A 20357-nucleotide genomic window follows, 5' to 3' on the forward strand; every position below is an offset into this window, starting at 1 on the left:
GGTGATAATTCCTCTTCAACTTTAGTCAATCATGTGCTAGGTAAGTACCTATAATTTAAGAGTGTATCTTTATCAAATTCCCTGGCTTTTGTTTTAGAATCTTGACATATAAAATATTTTGTTTCTATTGTTAATAAAAAGTTTTCCTTCTCTTCTGAATCCCCATACGGACTTTTGTTTAGATGTTCACTACCATTTCCCTTTCAGTTCTCATTCCCAGGATGTTACTGTAATATATAGTCAAAGGTATTCAAATCTAATTTTCATCTAAGAAGTTAAACTGATATTCGTTCCGGTATATGTTTATTTCACTCAAATATTTCGACCTGGAACTTATAATCTGCACAGATTGTAAAACTACGCGCCAACAACTTGCCTGAACTTTTTTAGGCCAAACATGATTGCCATGGCGTCTTTATTAATTTGTGTATATCTTCATTCATGACCCTGTAATATTGTTGATTTTATAATAACCTATTTTGTGTAGATAGACTAGACTAGCATTGGACCCACACCATAACGTGCATCACACAACACAATTAGTTCTTCCTCGAAGTTATAGTGTGTTATAGTTAAATTGGATAAAAGCTATTTTGCTTTATCAAATGGTTGCTGTTCTAATCTGCTCCTAAATGTAAATTGGACTTTATAATATAAATAAATAAATAAATATAAAAATAAATGCGGGCATTATTCTCTCATGTGTCCCGCTGCGCGTGTAGAACTCCTCCCAGTAGCGTAAGCATAAACCTGATGTCTTCACAGGCTTCACGAAGCAACCTCACTGTTCCAAGGATTTGTGTAGGATGTGTGGCCACTGCTTCCACTCCAGATATACTTGAGCGGCCGTTTCTTCGGTTTTAAAGCAGTCCTCGACAAAGGACTATCTGTATCACCTATTGTGTAAGTACAAGTGTTTATTTAAGGGATAGTAGCTCGTTACTGTCCCTATTATTCTAAGGTTTTTACCTATTTAGGTTCAGTAGGCGTTATTTTAATTGCTGGTTTACTGCTGGCATATCCACTTTTGATTATTTACAATGAGTGGTTTGTTTCCATCCCTGGTTTTGTATTTTAGTGGATATCTGACAAAGCGGCCTGCTATCGTCATATTATTTTCTCTTTTCGCTAGGTCGTCCATGGCATAGTACGAGTCCCTCGTTTATCAACTTGTTGGATTTCCTATATTATAGAGCTTTCAGCGCGGCTGCACTGTCTGGTATAAATTATATGTTGAAATCAATACACCTAAATAAACGGCTGATGCCGTCTCTACAAATATATCACAATTTAGACAAAAAAATATGTTACCCTGATTATACGAAATATTATTGTTGATAGAATAAAAGTACTGTGTAATTATTGTATTTATTTATAATTTTAAATATAGATATGACCTTTTTAAAAGTGTAAATATTTTGTATTTGCATATTAAAATTAATTAAGTATTTATGTTGTCTTATTTTTTATAATAATGCATTTTGATAACTGCACCCAACTGTTTAGGAGAGATAATTGTATTGTTTTAAACTCATGTATTGACTGTTTAAATCAGATTTTTAAGGGGGACTTAATAATTTCCAGACAACGGGAGTAAGCAATTGGGTAATTTTAGTACAACTTAACCAATATCTAACTATTTTACTTTTGCCTGTTTCGCCTGTTACAAATATATGAAATATTTTATATATACGCAAAATATCTATTTCTCGAATTAATAAGTATATCTATTTAGGGTAGATATATAAGTATGCTACTTTGTACATAGTGAAACTGTTTTTATACAGAAACTAGGTTCAATTTTTAAATGTCTATTGATTACTTATTATTATTTGTTAAAACGCCTTTTTAGACTCGTGTATCTTGGTTATTAGATATATTAAAGGGATTACTTCCCTAAGCACCAATGGTCATTAATCTTTACGTCAAGCTGTTTCCCATAACGTGTCGTTACGTGCACGGCACAGGCAATAAATTAAGGGCACTTTTCCACCTTTGCCGTGAATCACCGGTCAAAGCAAACAAGGACTTTAGTCAATTCAATTTAAAAACTTCACTCCGACAACACTAATTTGCCTCAGTCTAAATGGCTACCTTTGCTCCGAAAACCATTTCAAACACAACAATAAATCTTCGCTGAAATCACGGTCTAATTTCGTAAAAGCCCCGTCTCGCTTTGCTAATTAATATGAATGGCATTTGCATCCGGCTTTTTCTCGCGTACACCATTCCCAACTATTGTTTTGCAAGATCCTCACAATTTATTCTTATTTTTATCCGAATGCACGCAGCGGAAAAGTGTTATTGTTAAAAAGTATGATATCTGTGTATTTACCTACATTCTATGTTCCGCTTTTTTGTTTATTTTTATCTACCTATGGCAGGTATTGTTGATTATTTTTATCGATTTTTTTCCGTGCATTTTCATTATAACGTTGAAATGTTAAACCGTCTGTAGAAAAGCTAACAGAACAGACATACAGGCTTACTATGGATTTTCAAATCAATCATATCTCAGCCGCTGTATGAATGAATATGATGTTGATAGCACTGAATGCAATAAATTTAAAGCCGCTTACCCATGCACGGTCAACTGAGGCTGCAGGCGTTGCCAATCGGCGGCGTGGCGTCGATGCACTCACTCGGTACCGACCGACGACGTACTAATCTAATGGATTTTATATGTTGCCACAAAAAATATCTGCATCAATAAATAGAACAGCATTTTTTTTACAAATTAATTCATTTTGATTGTTACTCTAAAAGATATTAATAAAATTCTATAGCTCCATCAAAGATTCCCGATACCCATACCTACGTATCTAGTTAATGTAATACTGACCTAAATATAAATTTATCCAAGTATACATTTCTCAAACAAAATCATTCAATCCAATCCTATAGTCACCCCATTAGATAGTAATATACCATGTTAGGTTCACCTCCACGCGGTTTCCCCTGGAAAGCTTTCAGAGGAAATTCACCAGAATTTTTTTATGATATTCCTGGTGAATTTGTCACAATGAGACTAACTGACCTGACCTCATACTCATTCTATCATCCTCCACTGGTGCCCCGACTGCGTAAACTGTTAGTGCAGATGGGTGCACCGTTCCATTATCATACATGTAAAAAATCCTGTACCTATTGGTAATTAGACGAAATAGTGACTTAAACTAAATACTTAATTTAACCGTTTCAGGTATCGCGTTTTAGCCATGCCAGATTGAAATCAATCGAGAGATTCTTTCTATTTTTCTATCAGATAATTCGGCGGAATATAAAGTTTATCTTTATATAGGTTACATACCTACTTAATGGCGTTTTATCGAACTATTCATCGTAGGTAATTTACAACCGCGAAAAGTTTACGCCGAGGTTTCGCCATTTTTTGATTCGACTTTTAAGATAACATTACTTTAAGATCACAAAACATTCAGGCTTAGACACAATATCCAGTTATTCAGGTCTTAATAAGAATAATTTTATAGTATGTGAAACGTATGTTACGTTTCACCTAGGTTGCACTAACTAAAACCTAAGTTACTATCATAATTCTTTACCTATAGCTATAAAAGAAGTAGGTATATCAAATATAGTGGAAATAAAACGTACCTAAGTCTTTATCTTGCAAAATGTGCTCTATTGATTTACCCAGAATGACGAAATCCGTCGATGTTCCTTTATTTATTTGTTTGTTTTATTTTTTAAGAAAATGTAACTACCTACCTGCTCTTGTCTTTCTGATCATTATCAATTATATAACGACGAGGTGGGATTAACTTAGTAATGTCTCCAAACTCAAGTTTACATTTAAGTTCCGAGTGTACAGCAGTCCTATATCAAATAAAATTTTGCGTGCTACACTGAAGTGGTCGGGGCTATGTCTGACGGCAAAGAGCAAGCCGTGTACTCTCATTAAAACTTTCCTCAGGCTGGGCCTGCACGTGTTTTTAATTTTTATCGAGAGCACTCGTTACCGGGCGGGGCATGCTGCGGCTTCGGCTTTGATTGCAGTAATGACGTCGCTCCTCTATACACTCCATAGTTCACACTCTTGTCACTATCTTAAATAATTCTTTGCAAATTAATGATGGAGTAATTTTAATGAGTTAACTTTGATATCTTTGCCTATTTATAATATTCGATGTTTGTATACATTTTTGACAGAATAACAGAATTTTAGATCTGATGAGTTTATACACATATCAGTTCCATATAGGTACTTGCACCTACAATAAGACTTTCGTAAAAACATATTAATATAGAGATGAGTAGCTATATACAATAGTTACTTATAATTTTGAAATATGAATGCAATAATTTTTCGGTAAATGATTTTCAATCGGTATTGGGTCTTGAAATTTTCTTGTTCATAAGTCCATGTATATAATTAGGTTCCTTTAATTTGAAGCAACTGGTAATTTCGCCCGTTTGTTGGATTTCAAAACTGGTTCAAAGTTTGAGTCCTAACATGTATGGCATGCGCCTGTGGATTGCAGGATAGCTGGGATATGGATACTTGATGCAACCGACAGAGAAGCAACAAATCCGCTTAGGCACGGTCACTGGTGCCGCCGCCTACGCCAGCCTAGTTGTCGACGCAAACAACTCTAATGGATTTTTCATGTCGATTGAACACGGCGTAGGTATATGTGCAAGATAATCGAATATTTATTCTGAACGTTTTGATAGAATTTTCATATTCAGAGTCCTGTACATACCTTGACTTAAACCAGTCTGAAGTAGAAGTCTGTAGAAATTGTGGTAGCTGTATTTCTGTACGTTTAATACGTCTGTCACAATTGTTGCTTTCCTATATTGATACGAATTAAAAAAATAGTTTGATTTTAAAAGTCATCATGGAAGAAAATATAATATACCTAATAATATTTTTTTAAATATAATAGGTATTTCTTTGTTAAAATATATTTTTTAACCCAGTCAATACTGTATTTTGATACTTTTGTTGCTAATAATTAATAATTATACTAAAAAACATCAGATTAGAGAAATATAAATTTTAAGTAGGTTGTTTTAATTTACAAAGAATCCTAGAATTTTTCAATAAAGTTAAATATCGTAGTTTTTAAACCAGAAAAGAAAACTTATTTCTCTTCCAATCATTTATGCAACGTAGAATACGTAGCACTTGAAGTTACTTTGTTATTAGGCTATAATAATATAATGCAATAAGCACAGGTTTTGAAATATAATCAATAGGTACTTTTGTACGTTCATTGTCACAGAGTTTAATAATTCACATACATTCGTTATTCATCCGTTAAATAATAGAAAATTGATAAAACTTAAGCTTTATCAAATTTCTATTTATTAAACTTAATTATGTCTAAGATATGGTATATAAGGTATGGCTTAATTTATATTGCAACTATATAATCATTGAAATTTATGTAATTTAAAATGGAAATTGTGTCACTTGTAGAGATGAAATAAAAAACTTATTTGTATTATAATTAAATATCGCTACTTTAATTATAATTAATGTAGCGATATATAATACAAATCGGTTTTTAATGTATTATTATCAACCGACCGTAAGAGAATCAAAAATTTTTTCAATTCGTCCGTAGGTATGTATATCTGGTATCACAATACGCATTTTATTTAAATAGTGGAAATAATCAACTGTCAACCATAAATACATAGATAACAAATTATGTTTGTTATGTAATTTTGATAGTTGATACCGTCACGTCACGTTTGTTATAGTGGATGAAGTAGTCCATTATCGTGTTGACGGCTCAATTACTTGAATCTTACATGGCTCACATCCGAACTTACCGTCGCCCATTTCGAATTATTATTTAGCTTTGTCACCGGTTCCCTTACTGGAAAGTCTATTAGACATATAAATTGGCACAAAACGTTATATTTTTGGTGGCCGGCCAGACTTGAACTCGCGATTTGTTTGGTTGCGAGGAGGGTTATTAAATCACTGGGCCACAACTCACATAGGTATATATCTATTTTAAATATATTTACCTATGTATCTTCGCAATAACAATCTCACTTCTGGTAGTCAGAGACGTTGACGAGCCTTGCATCAGATATATCTACGTAGGTATATGAATAATTAAACCCGTTCATTCATATTTAGACCTGTCCATCAAATTGTGCGTGAAAATAATGTAAGTAGGCTAAATGTCCGTGAATTTGTTGACTAATTGCAGGTTGTTTGTCTCCCCTTCATATAAATTAGTTATACATCTAGTTTTAAGTTTAAACGTGGAGTGCATTGAGCATGTGTGTGTGTGTGTGTGTGTGTGTGTGAGTGTGTATGTGTGCGTATGTGCGTATGTGTGTATGTGTGTGAGTGAGTGATCTATGAATTGCAGGTTGTTTGATACTAATCGTATAAAACTATGACTTTATATAGGTAACCATTAATTATCATTAAGAATGTCGGATATTGTAGACATCTTAGTGTAGCTGCCACGCTAACATCGTAAATTATGACATTAATTTTATAATTATTATTGTGTGGCATACAATAGAGACGGGCGCACAAAAACACGTAAGCTCTTTCTCATTGTTAAGCGTGAAAACAATGAATGATTGTTCGAAACTGGTTGGAAAATGACTTTGGGAAAAACTGACGTTCACTTTGATGAAAACTGGAACGGTCCTATAGGATTTTTGTTTTTATTTTGCGCCCTGAATTGCAGTAGTGATAAATTATCTAATAAAAATAATTAATTTTAACTGGTATTGATATAGGTATATCCGTATTTCTTTAAAGTTGTACGTCTTAAGCTCTGCATTGGATAGAAACCTTAATGCAGAGCAAGGATCGGTATTATAAAATTACAATATTTTTTATCTGGGCATTTGGATCACGTTGGATAATTGGATTAAGGAGGACCTAGTTTTTTAATCTACGAAGTTTGTAATAAAATATATGTATTATGTTCATAACAAAGTAGTAAAATGTATTAGTTATCTAGTGCTCCGTTTATTTTTATTATTACACTTTGAAGATGCTGGGAAACGGAAATATTAATCATTAGCGGCATAGAATACCGTGCTACTCAATATAATTTATCAACGAGTAATCTAACTACTGCCCGTTACTTACTCATTCATGTTTCGAAGAGTTTCCGCCTGATGATTACGGATAATTACAGCTAATTGTTAATAGAAACAAGTGCTACTTATTGCTATGTCACTAGAAGTTGTGGTCAAGTAAGCAGATATAAGACACGCTCAACTAATTCACGTACAATACAGCTGGCAACAAGTCGCCATGTTCGTTGTTACACTTTCAATCCTCTTAATTTTCACATCGGTTGGTTATGGAGAGAAACATAAACCGGTAGGATATAAGTTAAAATATAAATACTAAATATTAGAAATTTACATATGCTCAGGTACGTAGATGTAATTTTTGAGTATATATAATAAACCATTGTTAAAATGAAAAATACAATAGTTAATTATATATATTATTTTAAATCGAGCGAAATATAAATATTATATGATAAATAATCGCAACTTAATAATCTCCTGTCGGTGTACTCTAGAAAATAATTTTGAACCAATATTATATAACGCCGTTTCCCCCTTTTATATTCTTAAATTTTCACTAAGTATATATATTCGTCCTTTTATATTTTTAAATTTTCAAGTTAGTACCTACCTTTGCCATTAAATATGGTATAAATAATACCATATTTAGTGGGCAAGGAACTACCAGATTTGTTATAGAGTTATTTCAAAAGAAGAACTATACTTTTAAATTGCAATCGATATTGACATAAGACTTCGGTATAAAATTGCAGACCCATAAATTAAAGTAGGGGAAGATGGGGGAATTGCGGACGCTTAAGCGGCATTACAATATTCATAATAATCGGTATGTCTTTATTAGGTATAGTAAAGACATACTGATTATTATTATACTTATTATTACTAATTATTATAGTTATATACCTATAAAATCAACATTAATTATTTTAAGATATCAATCACTATATATTAAATTTCAATAAAAAACAAAAACATAGATGTATTTACCCTTAGCCCTTGGGGTAAATACGGACAAGTGCTGGGTTAATTGCGGACAACATCCCATGTAGAAACCAGGTCTCATTTCATTTACAAAATTAAAAATATAGTCTCTTGAAGAAGACTCTGCACTGCAATTCTCATGTGCTCAAATTTTATATTTTAATCACAGAAATTTTTTGGTCTTCGTCCACAATACTTTTATTGGTAATAAATGCAGAAACATTCATTATTTTCTTTATAAGATTATGAATTGTTTAAGTTTCTAACCCTTTTGTTGTTTTTGTCTAGTGTCTCTTGATTTTCTATTTGTAGTTTTGGACTTTTATTTGTTCCAGGTTCCTTCTCTTTCACTTTTTTTTGCTCTAGATTTACTTTTTCCTCGGCGTGCTAATGAAAATAATGAAACGCATTTTTTAAAATAATCTTTTTGTACTTTGTAGAGTAGGTACTTGCACTACTTCACAAAGTGTTATTAAGGGAGGTGGAGTAGTTTAAATTGTTATATAATGATTTATACCAGTTTTACTGACTTAAACTAGGTACTAATACATATCCAGGTATTGTTTTGTTTAATTCCTCAAAGTTATGAATGTTACCTGAAATTCGTTGAGATTTTTCCTGAAATTCGTCGTCCGTATTTACCCCAGATACTTTGTCCACAATTAACCCAAACGAGTTAGAAAAAAATCATCAACAGAATTTTCAGATTAACATAATTTATCAAGACAAACGATTCTGCTATATACTAGGTACTCATTAACACAGGAATCGACAGAATATATGACTTTTTTACTGATACTTATACTTTATCACCCAAAATAGTAAAGTACATCAAAATTAACATAAATATAAAATTTTAGTTAGTTTGAAACGTGTGCTTAGTCGTCTATTGGAAATGTTTGGTGATCATTAGAGATGGGGAAATGTAACGCGTTATCGTGGCAACAGGACACGGAAGGTTAGGTTTGAGCAGATATATGTTAGTCCGTATTTACCCCGCGTCCGTAGTTCCCCCATCTTCCCCTACCTACAGAAAATAATCCTAGGTCTTTATAAGTAGGTACATAATAAACATATAGTAACTTGCGATTTGGTGCTCTCGCCTTCAGCTTAGACATCAAACATATGAAAGCAATAGTACTTACATATATAACAATCTCCTTTAAAACTAGTGAATAATGAATAATTCGTTCACAAAGTGTTATTTCTTATGTTATTCTTTAGCCCCTTGTCAATCTACAAAAACGTTTAAATGTGACAAGTCGACACAGTCGCGTCGATTTTTCACGGCACATAAGTTTATGAAATATTTTAGCGTGCCGAGGTGAGGGTTGATGGATGAGTGCTGGCATGGGAAGCACGCAGTGACACGCGCGACACTATTGCTCAATGTCGCCGTCTGCGAATACGTAATGCAGTTGTTGCCTCTTGATACCGTTTCCAATGATTCACGATACAATAACGGCGACCGGCATGAGGCTATAATATACTTTATTTGCCACTGTCGAAGTATAAAAAAAAGAGAAATTGCATCGATATAATGCGCAATTGACTATTATTTTACTAACACTGTGGTACATAATATATCTGCGAGTAAGGCAATTTTAATTCCGTTTATCAAAGTGTAATAATGACTGTGCATCTAGGCTTTCGTTGTTTTCTTTTAATAATAATAATAAAAGACGTTTATTCAGAATTACATCAAATTCCTTAGAGCTTATAATAAATTTTTGTACTACATTGTTTCACACATTATAGGTATACTATATATCTATCGGTGATCGGCAATTAGATGTGCTTATGTTAAGCACAATCAGAAACGTTAGGTTTTTTGGTAATATTAAAATTAAATATACATACACTGTATATAACAGCTTTCTACCTCAATTATCCATATACGATTTGAATCTAATCGTATATATTTATAGGACAATCCATCAAATATTTTTGTTTATCTGTTCAAATAAAAATATATAACTATTAATTTACAAATTATTAGCAATATTCCTCATAAATATATGTATAATTTAATAATGTTAATATTATTGTAAGAAAATAACGGATGACAGTGGAGTGAAATTCTCGTGTGCCTGCGAAATACGCCGCAACTTCATCAATATTATTTCTTTCCTAGCGACGAGCCCAGTACCGTGATAATAATGTTTCTGTTTTTATTTTGAGATGATGAGATCAGGCTTTGGTATTATTCAATTGAATAGCGAACAGTATAGAATATATGTAATTTGGACTAAGCGAAATTCATTAACATGTAACTTTCACCTGTACGCTGTTCATTGATTTGAAATAGTTTATCTTGTTTGTCGAATGCTAATTTTCGATAGTGTTTGTACAAAAATAAATAATTATTTAATTTTTTAGATAATTAAAAATTTATTGACATATTCATTATGTAAATCTATTTCCAGAAAATGAACTATACGACGTTTTGTGAGAGTGTAATTACATTTAAAGTAAATTACTGAATGAATTGAGTAAAAAACAACAAACGAATTTATTAAAACATTAAAAAAACGACTTAAAGCTACGAGCTGTATTATTGTAGCTGTACAGCTTACGCGTATCTCCGTACAATGGAGACAAGTTCCCACCATTAAATTAATATTTAACGTTATGATACAAGTTGATGTGCATTGGGTGAGTCCCCGTGGAATCACGACTTAATATTTTCTTTGAGAATGTTATGCCATTTTTAATATTGAAACGACTTATTTTCCCTCCGGTTTTCACAAAGGCAACGCATATAGATCAAGAGTCAGGGGTACGCTAGTCACTGAATAATAATAATGGATAGCTTCTCTATTTCGGCCATTTTATTCCGTATATATGCACGGAATATATATTGCTTCGTATAGAGAATTAAAATGAGAGTATGTCTACAGATACTCTCATTTTAGTTCTCAATACGAAATACAATAATCATAGCGCAGCTTATAGGAGTACCTACATATGTATATCCAATCTCAGTCCCTACATGATATACTCAGCTTTAGTAGAAAGTAGATATTGTGAGTATATATGTAAAATATATTTAACATAATTGTATATTATTGCTGGCGTTGGAGACTTCTTGATTATGTTAATAGGTAGCTGCTGTAATCACAGTCAGCAGAAGTCTGCATTTAATTGTACACGTAAATATAAGTAGGCATATCCTTACCTACTTCATATGAAACCGTTGATGTATTTCAAATATTTTCATGAACAAACAAAAAGTATTTTCGTGTTGTCATTGATGTTATAAGAAAAAGACATGGCTTTTTTACTGGGATAATTTCTGCCTTCTGAATATTTTTGTTAGAAATTAGGTACGGCTTTCCTTTACCTTTATACCATCATAAGATCAGTGGATACGCGAAAATGCTCTTATCTAATATTATTTACCGAATATGTTTCAGGTATTCAGTGATGAAATCAAAGAAATAATGGAGATAGTTCATAACGAATGTGTTACCAAAACCAAGGTAGCTGAAGGCAAGTTGATAAATAAAAATAAGTATATATAGTTTGTATACACTATATCTATTATAAGCAAATAAAAATTGCATTTATAGTATATTAAAAAAATATACTAATTTTGGAATATTTTTTCTCTATGGTATTTTTTATACGATATATATTTAGTGCCTACTACAAACAGTTTAAAAATAAACATGTAGGTATATTATTACATTAACGAAATTGATACAAATGATTTGAATTTTATAATAAATTATTAAATATATTTACGACAAAAGTAATAACTATGTTAATTTGTCTATCCAAATTATGCTATATAATAGAGAGATTTAGAAATTCGTAGGTAACTACACCCGCCACTTCTTATTTATAATTATATATATATATATATATATATATATATATATATATATATATAAGAATATTGTATACATCATAATAAAATAAAGCTGTGTGACAAAAACCAATTTTATACTAACCAAACCACCTATATTTTCTATTAGATCTTATTTTCAATCAACAGGGCAATTCTTGCTATGTATATGAGCCGAAGAATTAGACAAATATTGCTTTATCGCAGAAGCTTTATGGACACCGTAAAAACAGACAAACAAACAAAATGTATTTTGTATTAAAGTATGTTGTATATTATTGTGACCTTATATTATGTAATATTATCTTATCTATGTCTATATAGGATCACCTACTTCATGACTAGTTTTTTCTATACATATTTTAGTAACTTTTCCTTTTCTTTTTGAGCTATAGGTATTTTCAAAGTACCCGTATAAAATATTTAATGAATACCATTGCATTTGATTCGAAGAAGAAAGAATGTATCTTTAACATTTGTTTGACTGTTATTGTTTCGAAATACAGTGTCTCATGTTATTGTACATTAAAGAGTCTTTATTCTTGTCCCCCAGAGGACATAACGAATTGCGAAAACGGCATATTTAAAGACGACGTCAAATTGAAGTGCTATCTGTTTTGCGTGGTAGAGGAATTGAATCTTGTGAGTGATCCTTTATTTGTTTCTCTTTTCACCCTTATCTCTTCAGAATTAGATGTAAACATGAGTTTTATTTATTTTTAATTCAATTTGCTTAATTTATAATACTTATTCAGACTTCTGTTAGTTTTGACTGTTAAGTGTAGAAGTTATCCTATTTATGATTAAAATAGTGGTAGAAAATACTTATGGAGATATAGCCTACTCTTGCATACTTATCTAGTCAGACGACTTAGTATGGTTTTTATTTCAATTTAAAATGGCACAATTAAATAACTTAAGTTATATTAAATCTTACTGTTGTATGTTTGACCACGATCATGGGCTGAATATTGAAATAATTTTGAATTTAATAATTATTTAATTAATTTAAATTTAAAATATATATTGTATATTTATTTTGTATTTGTTGTATTAGGTGGACGATGACGGTCAAGTGGACTATGATATGCTAGTAAGTTTAATTCCAGAAGAGTACCGTCAAAGGTCAACTGTTATGATTGATGGCTGTAAGCACTTAGGTAATCATATTTGACTGTTTTTGAGTTATTATTGAGCTACAAAATCTTTAAAGGTTGTGTAATCCGCCAAGGATAGTGACACATATAAACAATCACACACTATCAAAACATTATCAATTCCTATAAAATTTATAGTCTCGTATATTAATTACATATTCACTAACTACAGGAATATATACGAGTAGATACTAAAACAAACTCATACTTGACAGCGAGTCACACAGTTTAACGTACTGAAGATGTAAGTAATTTTCTTTTATTTATTACAATCTACTGTTGCGCTAACGGGTTACAGCAGCGAGGTAGCAGTAGAGGAAGATAAGATGAGCCAAGTTATGTCATTTGCCCAACTTGCCACGTGGCAAGTTCACCAGGGTTTATCACGATGGTTTCTAGGGAATCTGCGTGAACGTCAACCTGACGTAGTGCGTTGCTAATATTGGGCTTGTTAGTTCACATTACTAACTATATTCTTCCCCAGAATTATTTACCTAGTGGTCGCCCAGTGACTGAAATTTGACCACAATTAATGTCAACTTTAAGTTATAATATTTTAAAAATCCTTGTCGCAGACACATACATTGATACATTGTTTATGTCTAAAACTATGGTAATAATGTAATAAAATATATTAGGTATATATATTATATGCTATTATATATAAAATGCTTATCGTGATCCTTAAATATAAATTCTCTATTTTTAATAGAGAATTTATATTTAAGGATCACTGAATCCATGATATTATTTCAGACAATTTCTATAATGTCAGTATTGATGGTGTAGTTCATAGAAGCCCGAATACTGGACTGACTGGCTGTACTGACTAGATTACACAGCATTGAGAGTCTTATAGTACCTACATATTAACAATGTTTAATTATCATACATATTTTAAAATCATACTCATAGCTTTAGTTTTGTTCTTTCGACAGATACCAATAATAAGGACAATTGCCAGAAAGCATTTGACGTTCACAAATGCTCGTATGCAATAGATCCAGATGTAAGATTTTTTTTATAATTTATTATCTATAGTACCTAGTTAATGATATACATATAAGTATCTAACAAGACGTAACTTTGTAGCTTCTTTGTCCATTTTTGTCTAATACCTAGTTTAATACAAACAAGGAATCTATATCGTCCCTGTTCTAGATGCAGTATTATTATTTATAGTGTTATATGTATCTTATATGCTTTATAATTAATACACATTTTTATTTCAGTTCTACTTCATATTCTAGGCGTACGTAAACTTGGACATGAGGAGGATGTAATCTAGTTTATAAAAATTAAGAGTAGGTAGTTACTGTTAATTATATATGCATCTCACTGTGTTGTTTATTTAAAATAAAGAAAACGAACTTGTTTTTGTTTTAATATATTCATTATACATTTTAGATACATTTACAAAGCAAAGAAATAACAAAATTTAAAGAGATAAATATATTAATAAAAAATATATTACTCAATAAACATAATATTCCATTATTTTCCATAATTAATTATTTCGCGTTGCTATATATTTAGTATGTTTAAGTACCTACATCCTAAGCTAAGGTGAATTTTCAAATTAATAACTACATATATCCAAAATGTTAATTTAGTATTACAGTTTATAAATTTATTTCAATACATACCGTTGGCTATATATTTATATTTTTAGGCAAGACTTTTTAAAATATATCATTTACTTAGTTAACCCTAACAGAGAACTTTTTATCATTTCATGGAGAAGTGACTGTACAACTAGGTACGATTCAAATATTTCATTCCAGCTCTCCAGCGAGAAGAAAATGTTTAGGTACTTGTAAATAAAGACGTAATTTGGCGTTAGCCGCGGGCCCCGACCGTCTATTTTTTATGAAATCTCGCTCAAATTTATTCAGATCTTGAAAGAAGTATAATGCTAGCGAATTAATTTGCTTCACGAAAAATAATTTGTTCGCTGAAAATAAATGAGTTCGAATCTTGTAAAACGTGTAATTGTAATCTTTAGTAAAATTAAATTCAAAGAAACTCTCATTTAGAGTAGATGATTTCAGAAGTTAGGATTGAAGCACTTACACGAATCGGTTGCTTCTTTCTCATTGTTTTCTTTCTTTATTTCAAGAACGAATACGAAAATAGTCATACGTGTATTTATTTTCAATATTTATTCAGAATGGGCATTGGACATACCACTGGCATCATATTCTGGACATCATTATGTCACTGTTGTCGTCATTGGTTGCGTCTTTTCCATAGATTAGATCTGTATACAGAATTGTTAAATGTCACTTGTGATCAAAAGTCTACTCAGCCGTTGATGACCATAGCTTTAACTAATACAAATTCAAATTCAAATTCAAAATATCTTTATTCATGTAGGTCTATTACAGACTCTTATGATATGTCAAATCTACCGTCAGTTCGGAATGATATCGAGATGAGAAGAACTGACAAGAAACTCAGCTCGTAATTTTTTTCAAATAATAGTGGAACATGTTTATGATAAATACAGTTATTAAAATTCAAATTTGGGAGAATAGAGTGACCACCAGCATATGCTATCGCAAAGAACAAAAAATTTAATCAGTGTTCACAACCTGAACAGACCAGTCCCCACAAGCAGCACCCGTTCACGAGTATGACGTATGAGCCAGCCATCATTATACTCAACCATATTTGAGGGAGCACATCGACCCGGCCCACCACGCCGCCACAAGTTTGAACTTTATAGCGAGCATGACTGTTTCAGGTTACTCCACTACGTCAATTATATTATTTACAGCATAGGCTGTACCGATCACAGTTTTCACCCATTACAATATTAAATTTACATTATTTAATTTACAATATGTCATTACAAAATTTATAATAAGTTTATTGTTATTACATTATCCATGTCAATGGGAAAAATTATATGCCTCATAACAAAAGTTAAAATTGTAATTAAGTCCACACATTGTAGTCATTTAAGTAGTCGTTTATTTTATAATAAGCTTTAGAGCAAAGTGTTTTTTTTACATGTATCTTAAATTTGGCTTCACTTAAATTTAAAACACTATCTGGCAATTTATTATAAAAACGTATACAATGTCTCATGAAAGATGTACTTACTTTTTTAAGACGATAACTAGGCATATTTAATTTATTTTTATTCCTTGTATTAAAAGCGTGTAAGTGACTATTTTTTGGAAATAAATTTAAGTTTTTACGTACATACATAATATTTTCATATATATATTGAGAGGGAACAGTAAGAATACCTGTTTCTTTAAAGCGTTCTCTAAGAGATTCGCGACACGGTAAATTATATATTGAACGAATTGCTCTTTTTTGTAATATAAAAATTGATTCTACATCAGCCGCTCTTCCCCACAATATAATACCATACGACGTTATACTATGGAAGTAACTAAAATACACTAGTTTCGCTGTTGCAGTATCAGTCAATTGTCTAATTTTTCTGATAGCAAAAGCAGCCGAGCTTAGTCTTTTGGCTAGTGTGAATATATGTGGACCCCACTGCAATTTATTATCTATTACAATACCAAGAAACGAAGTCTCATCAACAAAGTCCAAAACATGATGATTCATACTAACAGTTGTCGTTACTTGTTTTACATTTGGTAAAGAGAATTTAACACATTTTGTTTTCATTGAATTAAGCACTAGATTATTTGATGTAAACCAGTTTAGAACATCCTCAAGAGCAATATTTATATTATTAAAATCCTTTGTATTTCTTTTCACTTTGAAAATAAGTGATGTGTCATCAGCAAACAATACTATGTCAAGTATGTTTTGAAACTGGTATGGTAAGTCATTTATATAAACAAGAAAAAGAAATGGGCCAAGTATAGAACCCTGGGGTACACCCATTTTTATAAATGACCCCTTGGACTTGCTTCCTTTAATGTCTACCACTTGAATTCTATCGCGCAAATATGATCCAATGAGTTCTGAGGATTTTTCTCTAATTCCATAATGCTCTAGTTTGCGTAATAATATCCTATGGTCAACGCAATCAAACGCTTTAGAGAGATCACAGAAGACACCAATGGCATCCTGTGAATCTTCCCAGGCACCGAAAATACTTTGTATTAAGTTAATGCCTGCATCAGTAGTAGACCGTCCACTCATAAATCCAAATTGCTGTTTATGAAATAAATCATGTGTATTAAAATGAGCTAACATTTGTGTAAGTAGTATCTTTTCAAAAATCTTACTAAATACTGGTAAAATTGAGATAGGTCTAAAATTTGATATATTGTCTTTGTCACCAGATTTAAATAGCGGTATTATTTTACTCACTTTCATTAGATCTGGAAAAATCTCAACTCAAATAGTTGTATTAGTCAATTTAATAGTGTCAATAAATTAAAAAAATATATAAAAATAAACAAATTTATTAAAAAGTCAGAAAAGTTAGTGAGAACTCATACTAAATGTTTAAAATCTATAAATATTAGAAGAAAAAAATTAGACCTGTTACAAGAACTTCAAAATTGTAAAACAAATTTACATGATAAGGATTTAGAACAAAATAAATTAAAGAGTAAAATTCAAGAGTTAGAATCTTCATTATCTAATTTAACAAAAAAATATGAGTGTGCTCAACTTGAAATTAATAATTATGGTAAATCGCTGGATAAATTAATAGAGTTGGGAAATTACAACATGGAGCGGTTTACCTCATTGACTAATAATAAACAACCTTCTAAACTAAAATAATAATAAACAACCTTCCTTCTGATCACTGTGGTCAAATAGTTATTTTTCCAAATCACTTAAACAAAATTGGGAAAATTAATTTATTAAAAAGAGATTTGACTAGTTATAAGATAAATAAATTTAAAATATCAGTTCGTAGTAAATTAGATTTTTATCTTCCATCTAATGAACCTAACAAACTTTATACAGATTTCTTCAATATTGTTTCTAACGAATATAATAAGGCTGTTAACAAAAAAACTATCAGCATTATTAACAAAACAAAATTTTCAGAATGGGCTACAAAGGGAATTCTTAAAAGTAGAAATATATTATTTGATTTATATGCTCAAAAAAAATACCGTTTCGATAGTACATTCGTAAATTATGTAAAAAGATTCTCAAAAACTTTTAAAAAGGTATGTAATGTAGCAAAGTCTAATTATCTAAATAAAAAAATTAAAGAGTCCAAGGATAAGATAAGGACAGTGTGGAATATTATTAACAAAGAAACTGGCAAAGTTAAAAGTCCATTTAACGATTTTACGTTAAATTATAATGATAAACTAGTAACGTCCACAAAAGAAATTGTCAATATTTTTGAAAATTTTTTCGCAAATATTCCAACTGATATTACTTCCTCTTTGGACTCTTCTCCTAGTACAGCTAAATCATTCCTTATTGACAATGTTGTTTCTTGTCCGGTTATATTTAAATTTACCTTTATTGACATTGTTACAATTACTAAAACATTTAAACAATTAAATTTAAAAAATACTGAAGACCATTGGGGCATGTCTGTTAAAGTTATTAACACCGCTATAGATGTTATTGCTCCATATTTAGTAATTATTTTCAATAAATGTATTTCTAATGGTGTTTTTCCCAATTTAATGAAACATAGCAAAATAACTCCACTCTTTAAGTCAGGAGAAAAAACTGTGGTAGGTAATTATAGGCCTATATCTATCTTACCAGTATTGAGTAAAGTGTTTGAAAAAATTATGCTCAATCAAATGCTGCAACACTTTAAAGTAAATAAACTGCTTCACAGTCGACAATTTGGTTTCACGGCCGGTAAATCAACTACTAATGCCGGTGTAGCTCTCATTAAATATATATTTGATTCTTGGGAGAGGTCTCAGGATGCAGTCGGTGTATTTTGTGATCTTTCAAAAGCATTTGATTGCGTTGAACATGAAACACTTTTGCTCAAACTTGAACATTACGGTATTAGATATGAAGCACATAGCATGATGAAATCCTATCTAAATAATAGAACGCAAGTTGTCGAAATAAATGGTGTAAAGTCTGAGGGAACTAGTATTAAAATGGGTGTTCCTCAGGGCTCTATTTTAGGTCCTTTCTTATTTTTAGTTTACATAAATGATCTTCCTTATATGGTAGAAAAGATAGCTGACATAGTTCTGTTTGCTGATGATACTTCATTAGTATTCAAAGTCAATCGACATATTGATGATTTGGACGAAGTAAACGGTGCTCTTTCTTATGTTTTAAAATGGTTTACGGCTAATAATATGTTACTAAATGCAAATAAAACTAAATGTATCAAATTTACTCTCCCCAATGTAAGGCCGGTAGATTCAAAAATCACGTTGGACAATAAACCTATTAATTTTGTGGATGATACTGTATTTCTATGTATCACATTAGATTCCAAGTTGCAATGGGGTGCTCATATTACTAAATTAGCGAGTCGACTTAGTTCGGCCGCTTATGCGGTAAGAAGAATTAGACAATTAACAGACGTGGCAACGGCTAAACTTGTGTACTTTAGCTATTTCCATAGATTTATGTCGTATGGTATTTTGTTATGGGGCAAAGCAGCTGATATAAATACAATATTTATTTTACAAAAGATGGCCATTCGCTCCATTTATAGCATGGGTTCCAGGGAGTCTTTGCGAGAGTGCTTTAAGGAATCAAATATCCTCACCGTTGCTTCTCAATATATTTATGAAAATATCATGTATGCCAGGAAGAATATAGACAGTTTCAAAAGAGTTAGTGATTGCACTAATAAAAGCTTACGTAACAATAACAAACTGATTTTACCTAAATGTCGTTTGGCTAAAGTTAGTAATTCGTTTTATGGCAATTGCGTAAGGTTTTACAATAAAATACCAGAGTCTGTTATAAATCTGCCAGAAAAAAGATTTAAATGTCAAATAAAACACTTCCTTTGCAAAAAAGCTTACTATAAAATTAAAGAATTCGTTAACGATAATAATGTTTTTGTAGAAAAATTTTAAATACATAGCACTGACAATATTATCTGATTACACTAATAATGAGTGCGTAGCGATTTCTATGTTGATTGTCGCATGCCTCTTACTTGTTACACTGTAATTATTTATATAAAAAAAACATCTATTAAAAAGAGCAACACACAAGTTTCCTGCTCATTCTTCTTGTGATGAATCTGCATTCCGAATGAGTGGTAGAATCAAAATATGACTACTCAAAAGTGCTTGTAATGAGTTTATTTGAATAAAGATTATTTCTATTCTATTCTATTCTATTCTATTCTTTGTATAGAGATTAAAATGACGGATAATAATGCTCATGATAAATGAATTTTGATTATTCAGTTA

General features: G+C 31.0%; 1 protein-coding gene across 1 annotated transcript; it reads left to right on the forward strand.

Moving 5' to 3' along the window:
* The first annotated feature begins 7267 nt into the window (after positions 1 to 7267).
* On the forward strand, positions 7268 to 14288 carry LOC131846268 (general odorant-binding protein 83a-like). Its single transcript, XM_059195905.1, has 6 exons — positions 7268 to 7336; positions 11448 to 11523; positions 12435 to 12523; positions 12939 to 13041; positions 13977 to 14047; positions 14271 to 14288. The coding sequence occupies exons 1-6, from the start codon at positions 7268 to 7270 to the stop codon at positions 14286 to 14288; spliced, it is 426 nt and encodes a 141-aa protein (XP_059051888.1).
* The last annotated feature ends 6069 nt before the right edge of the window (positions 14289 to 20357 follow it).

The sequence above is a fragment of the Achroia grisella genome, unplaced genomic scaffold, assembly GCF_030625045.1.
Source record: "Achroia grisella isolate CSIRO2021 unplaced genomic scaffold, CSIRO_AGI_Agris_v1 utg1023, whole genome shotgun sequence".
Lineage (NCBI taxonomy): Eukaryota > Metazoa > Arthropoda > Insecta > Lepidoptera > Pyralidae > Achroia > Achroia grisella.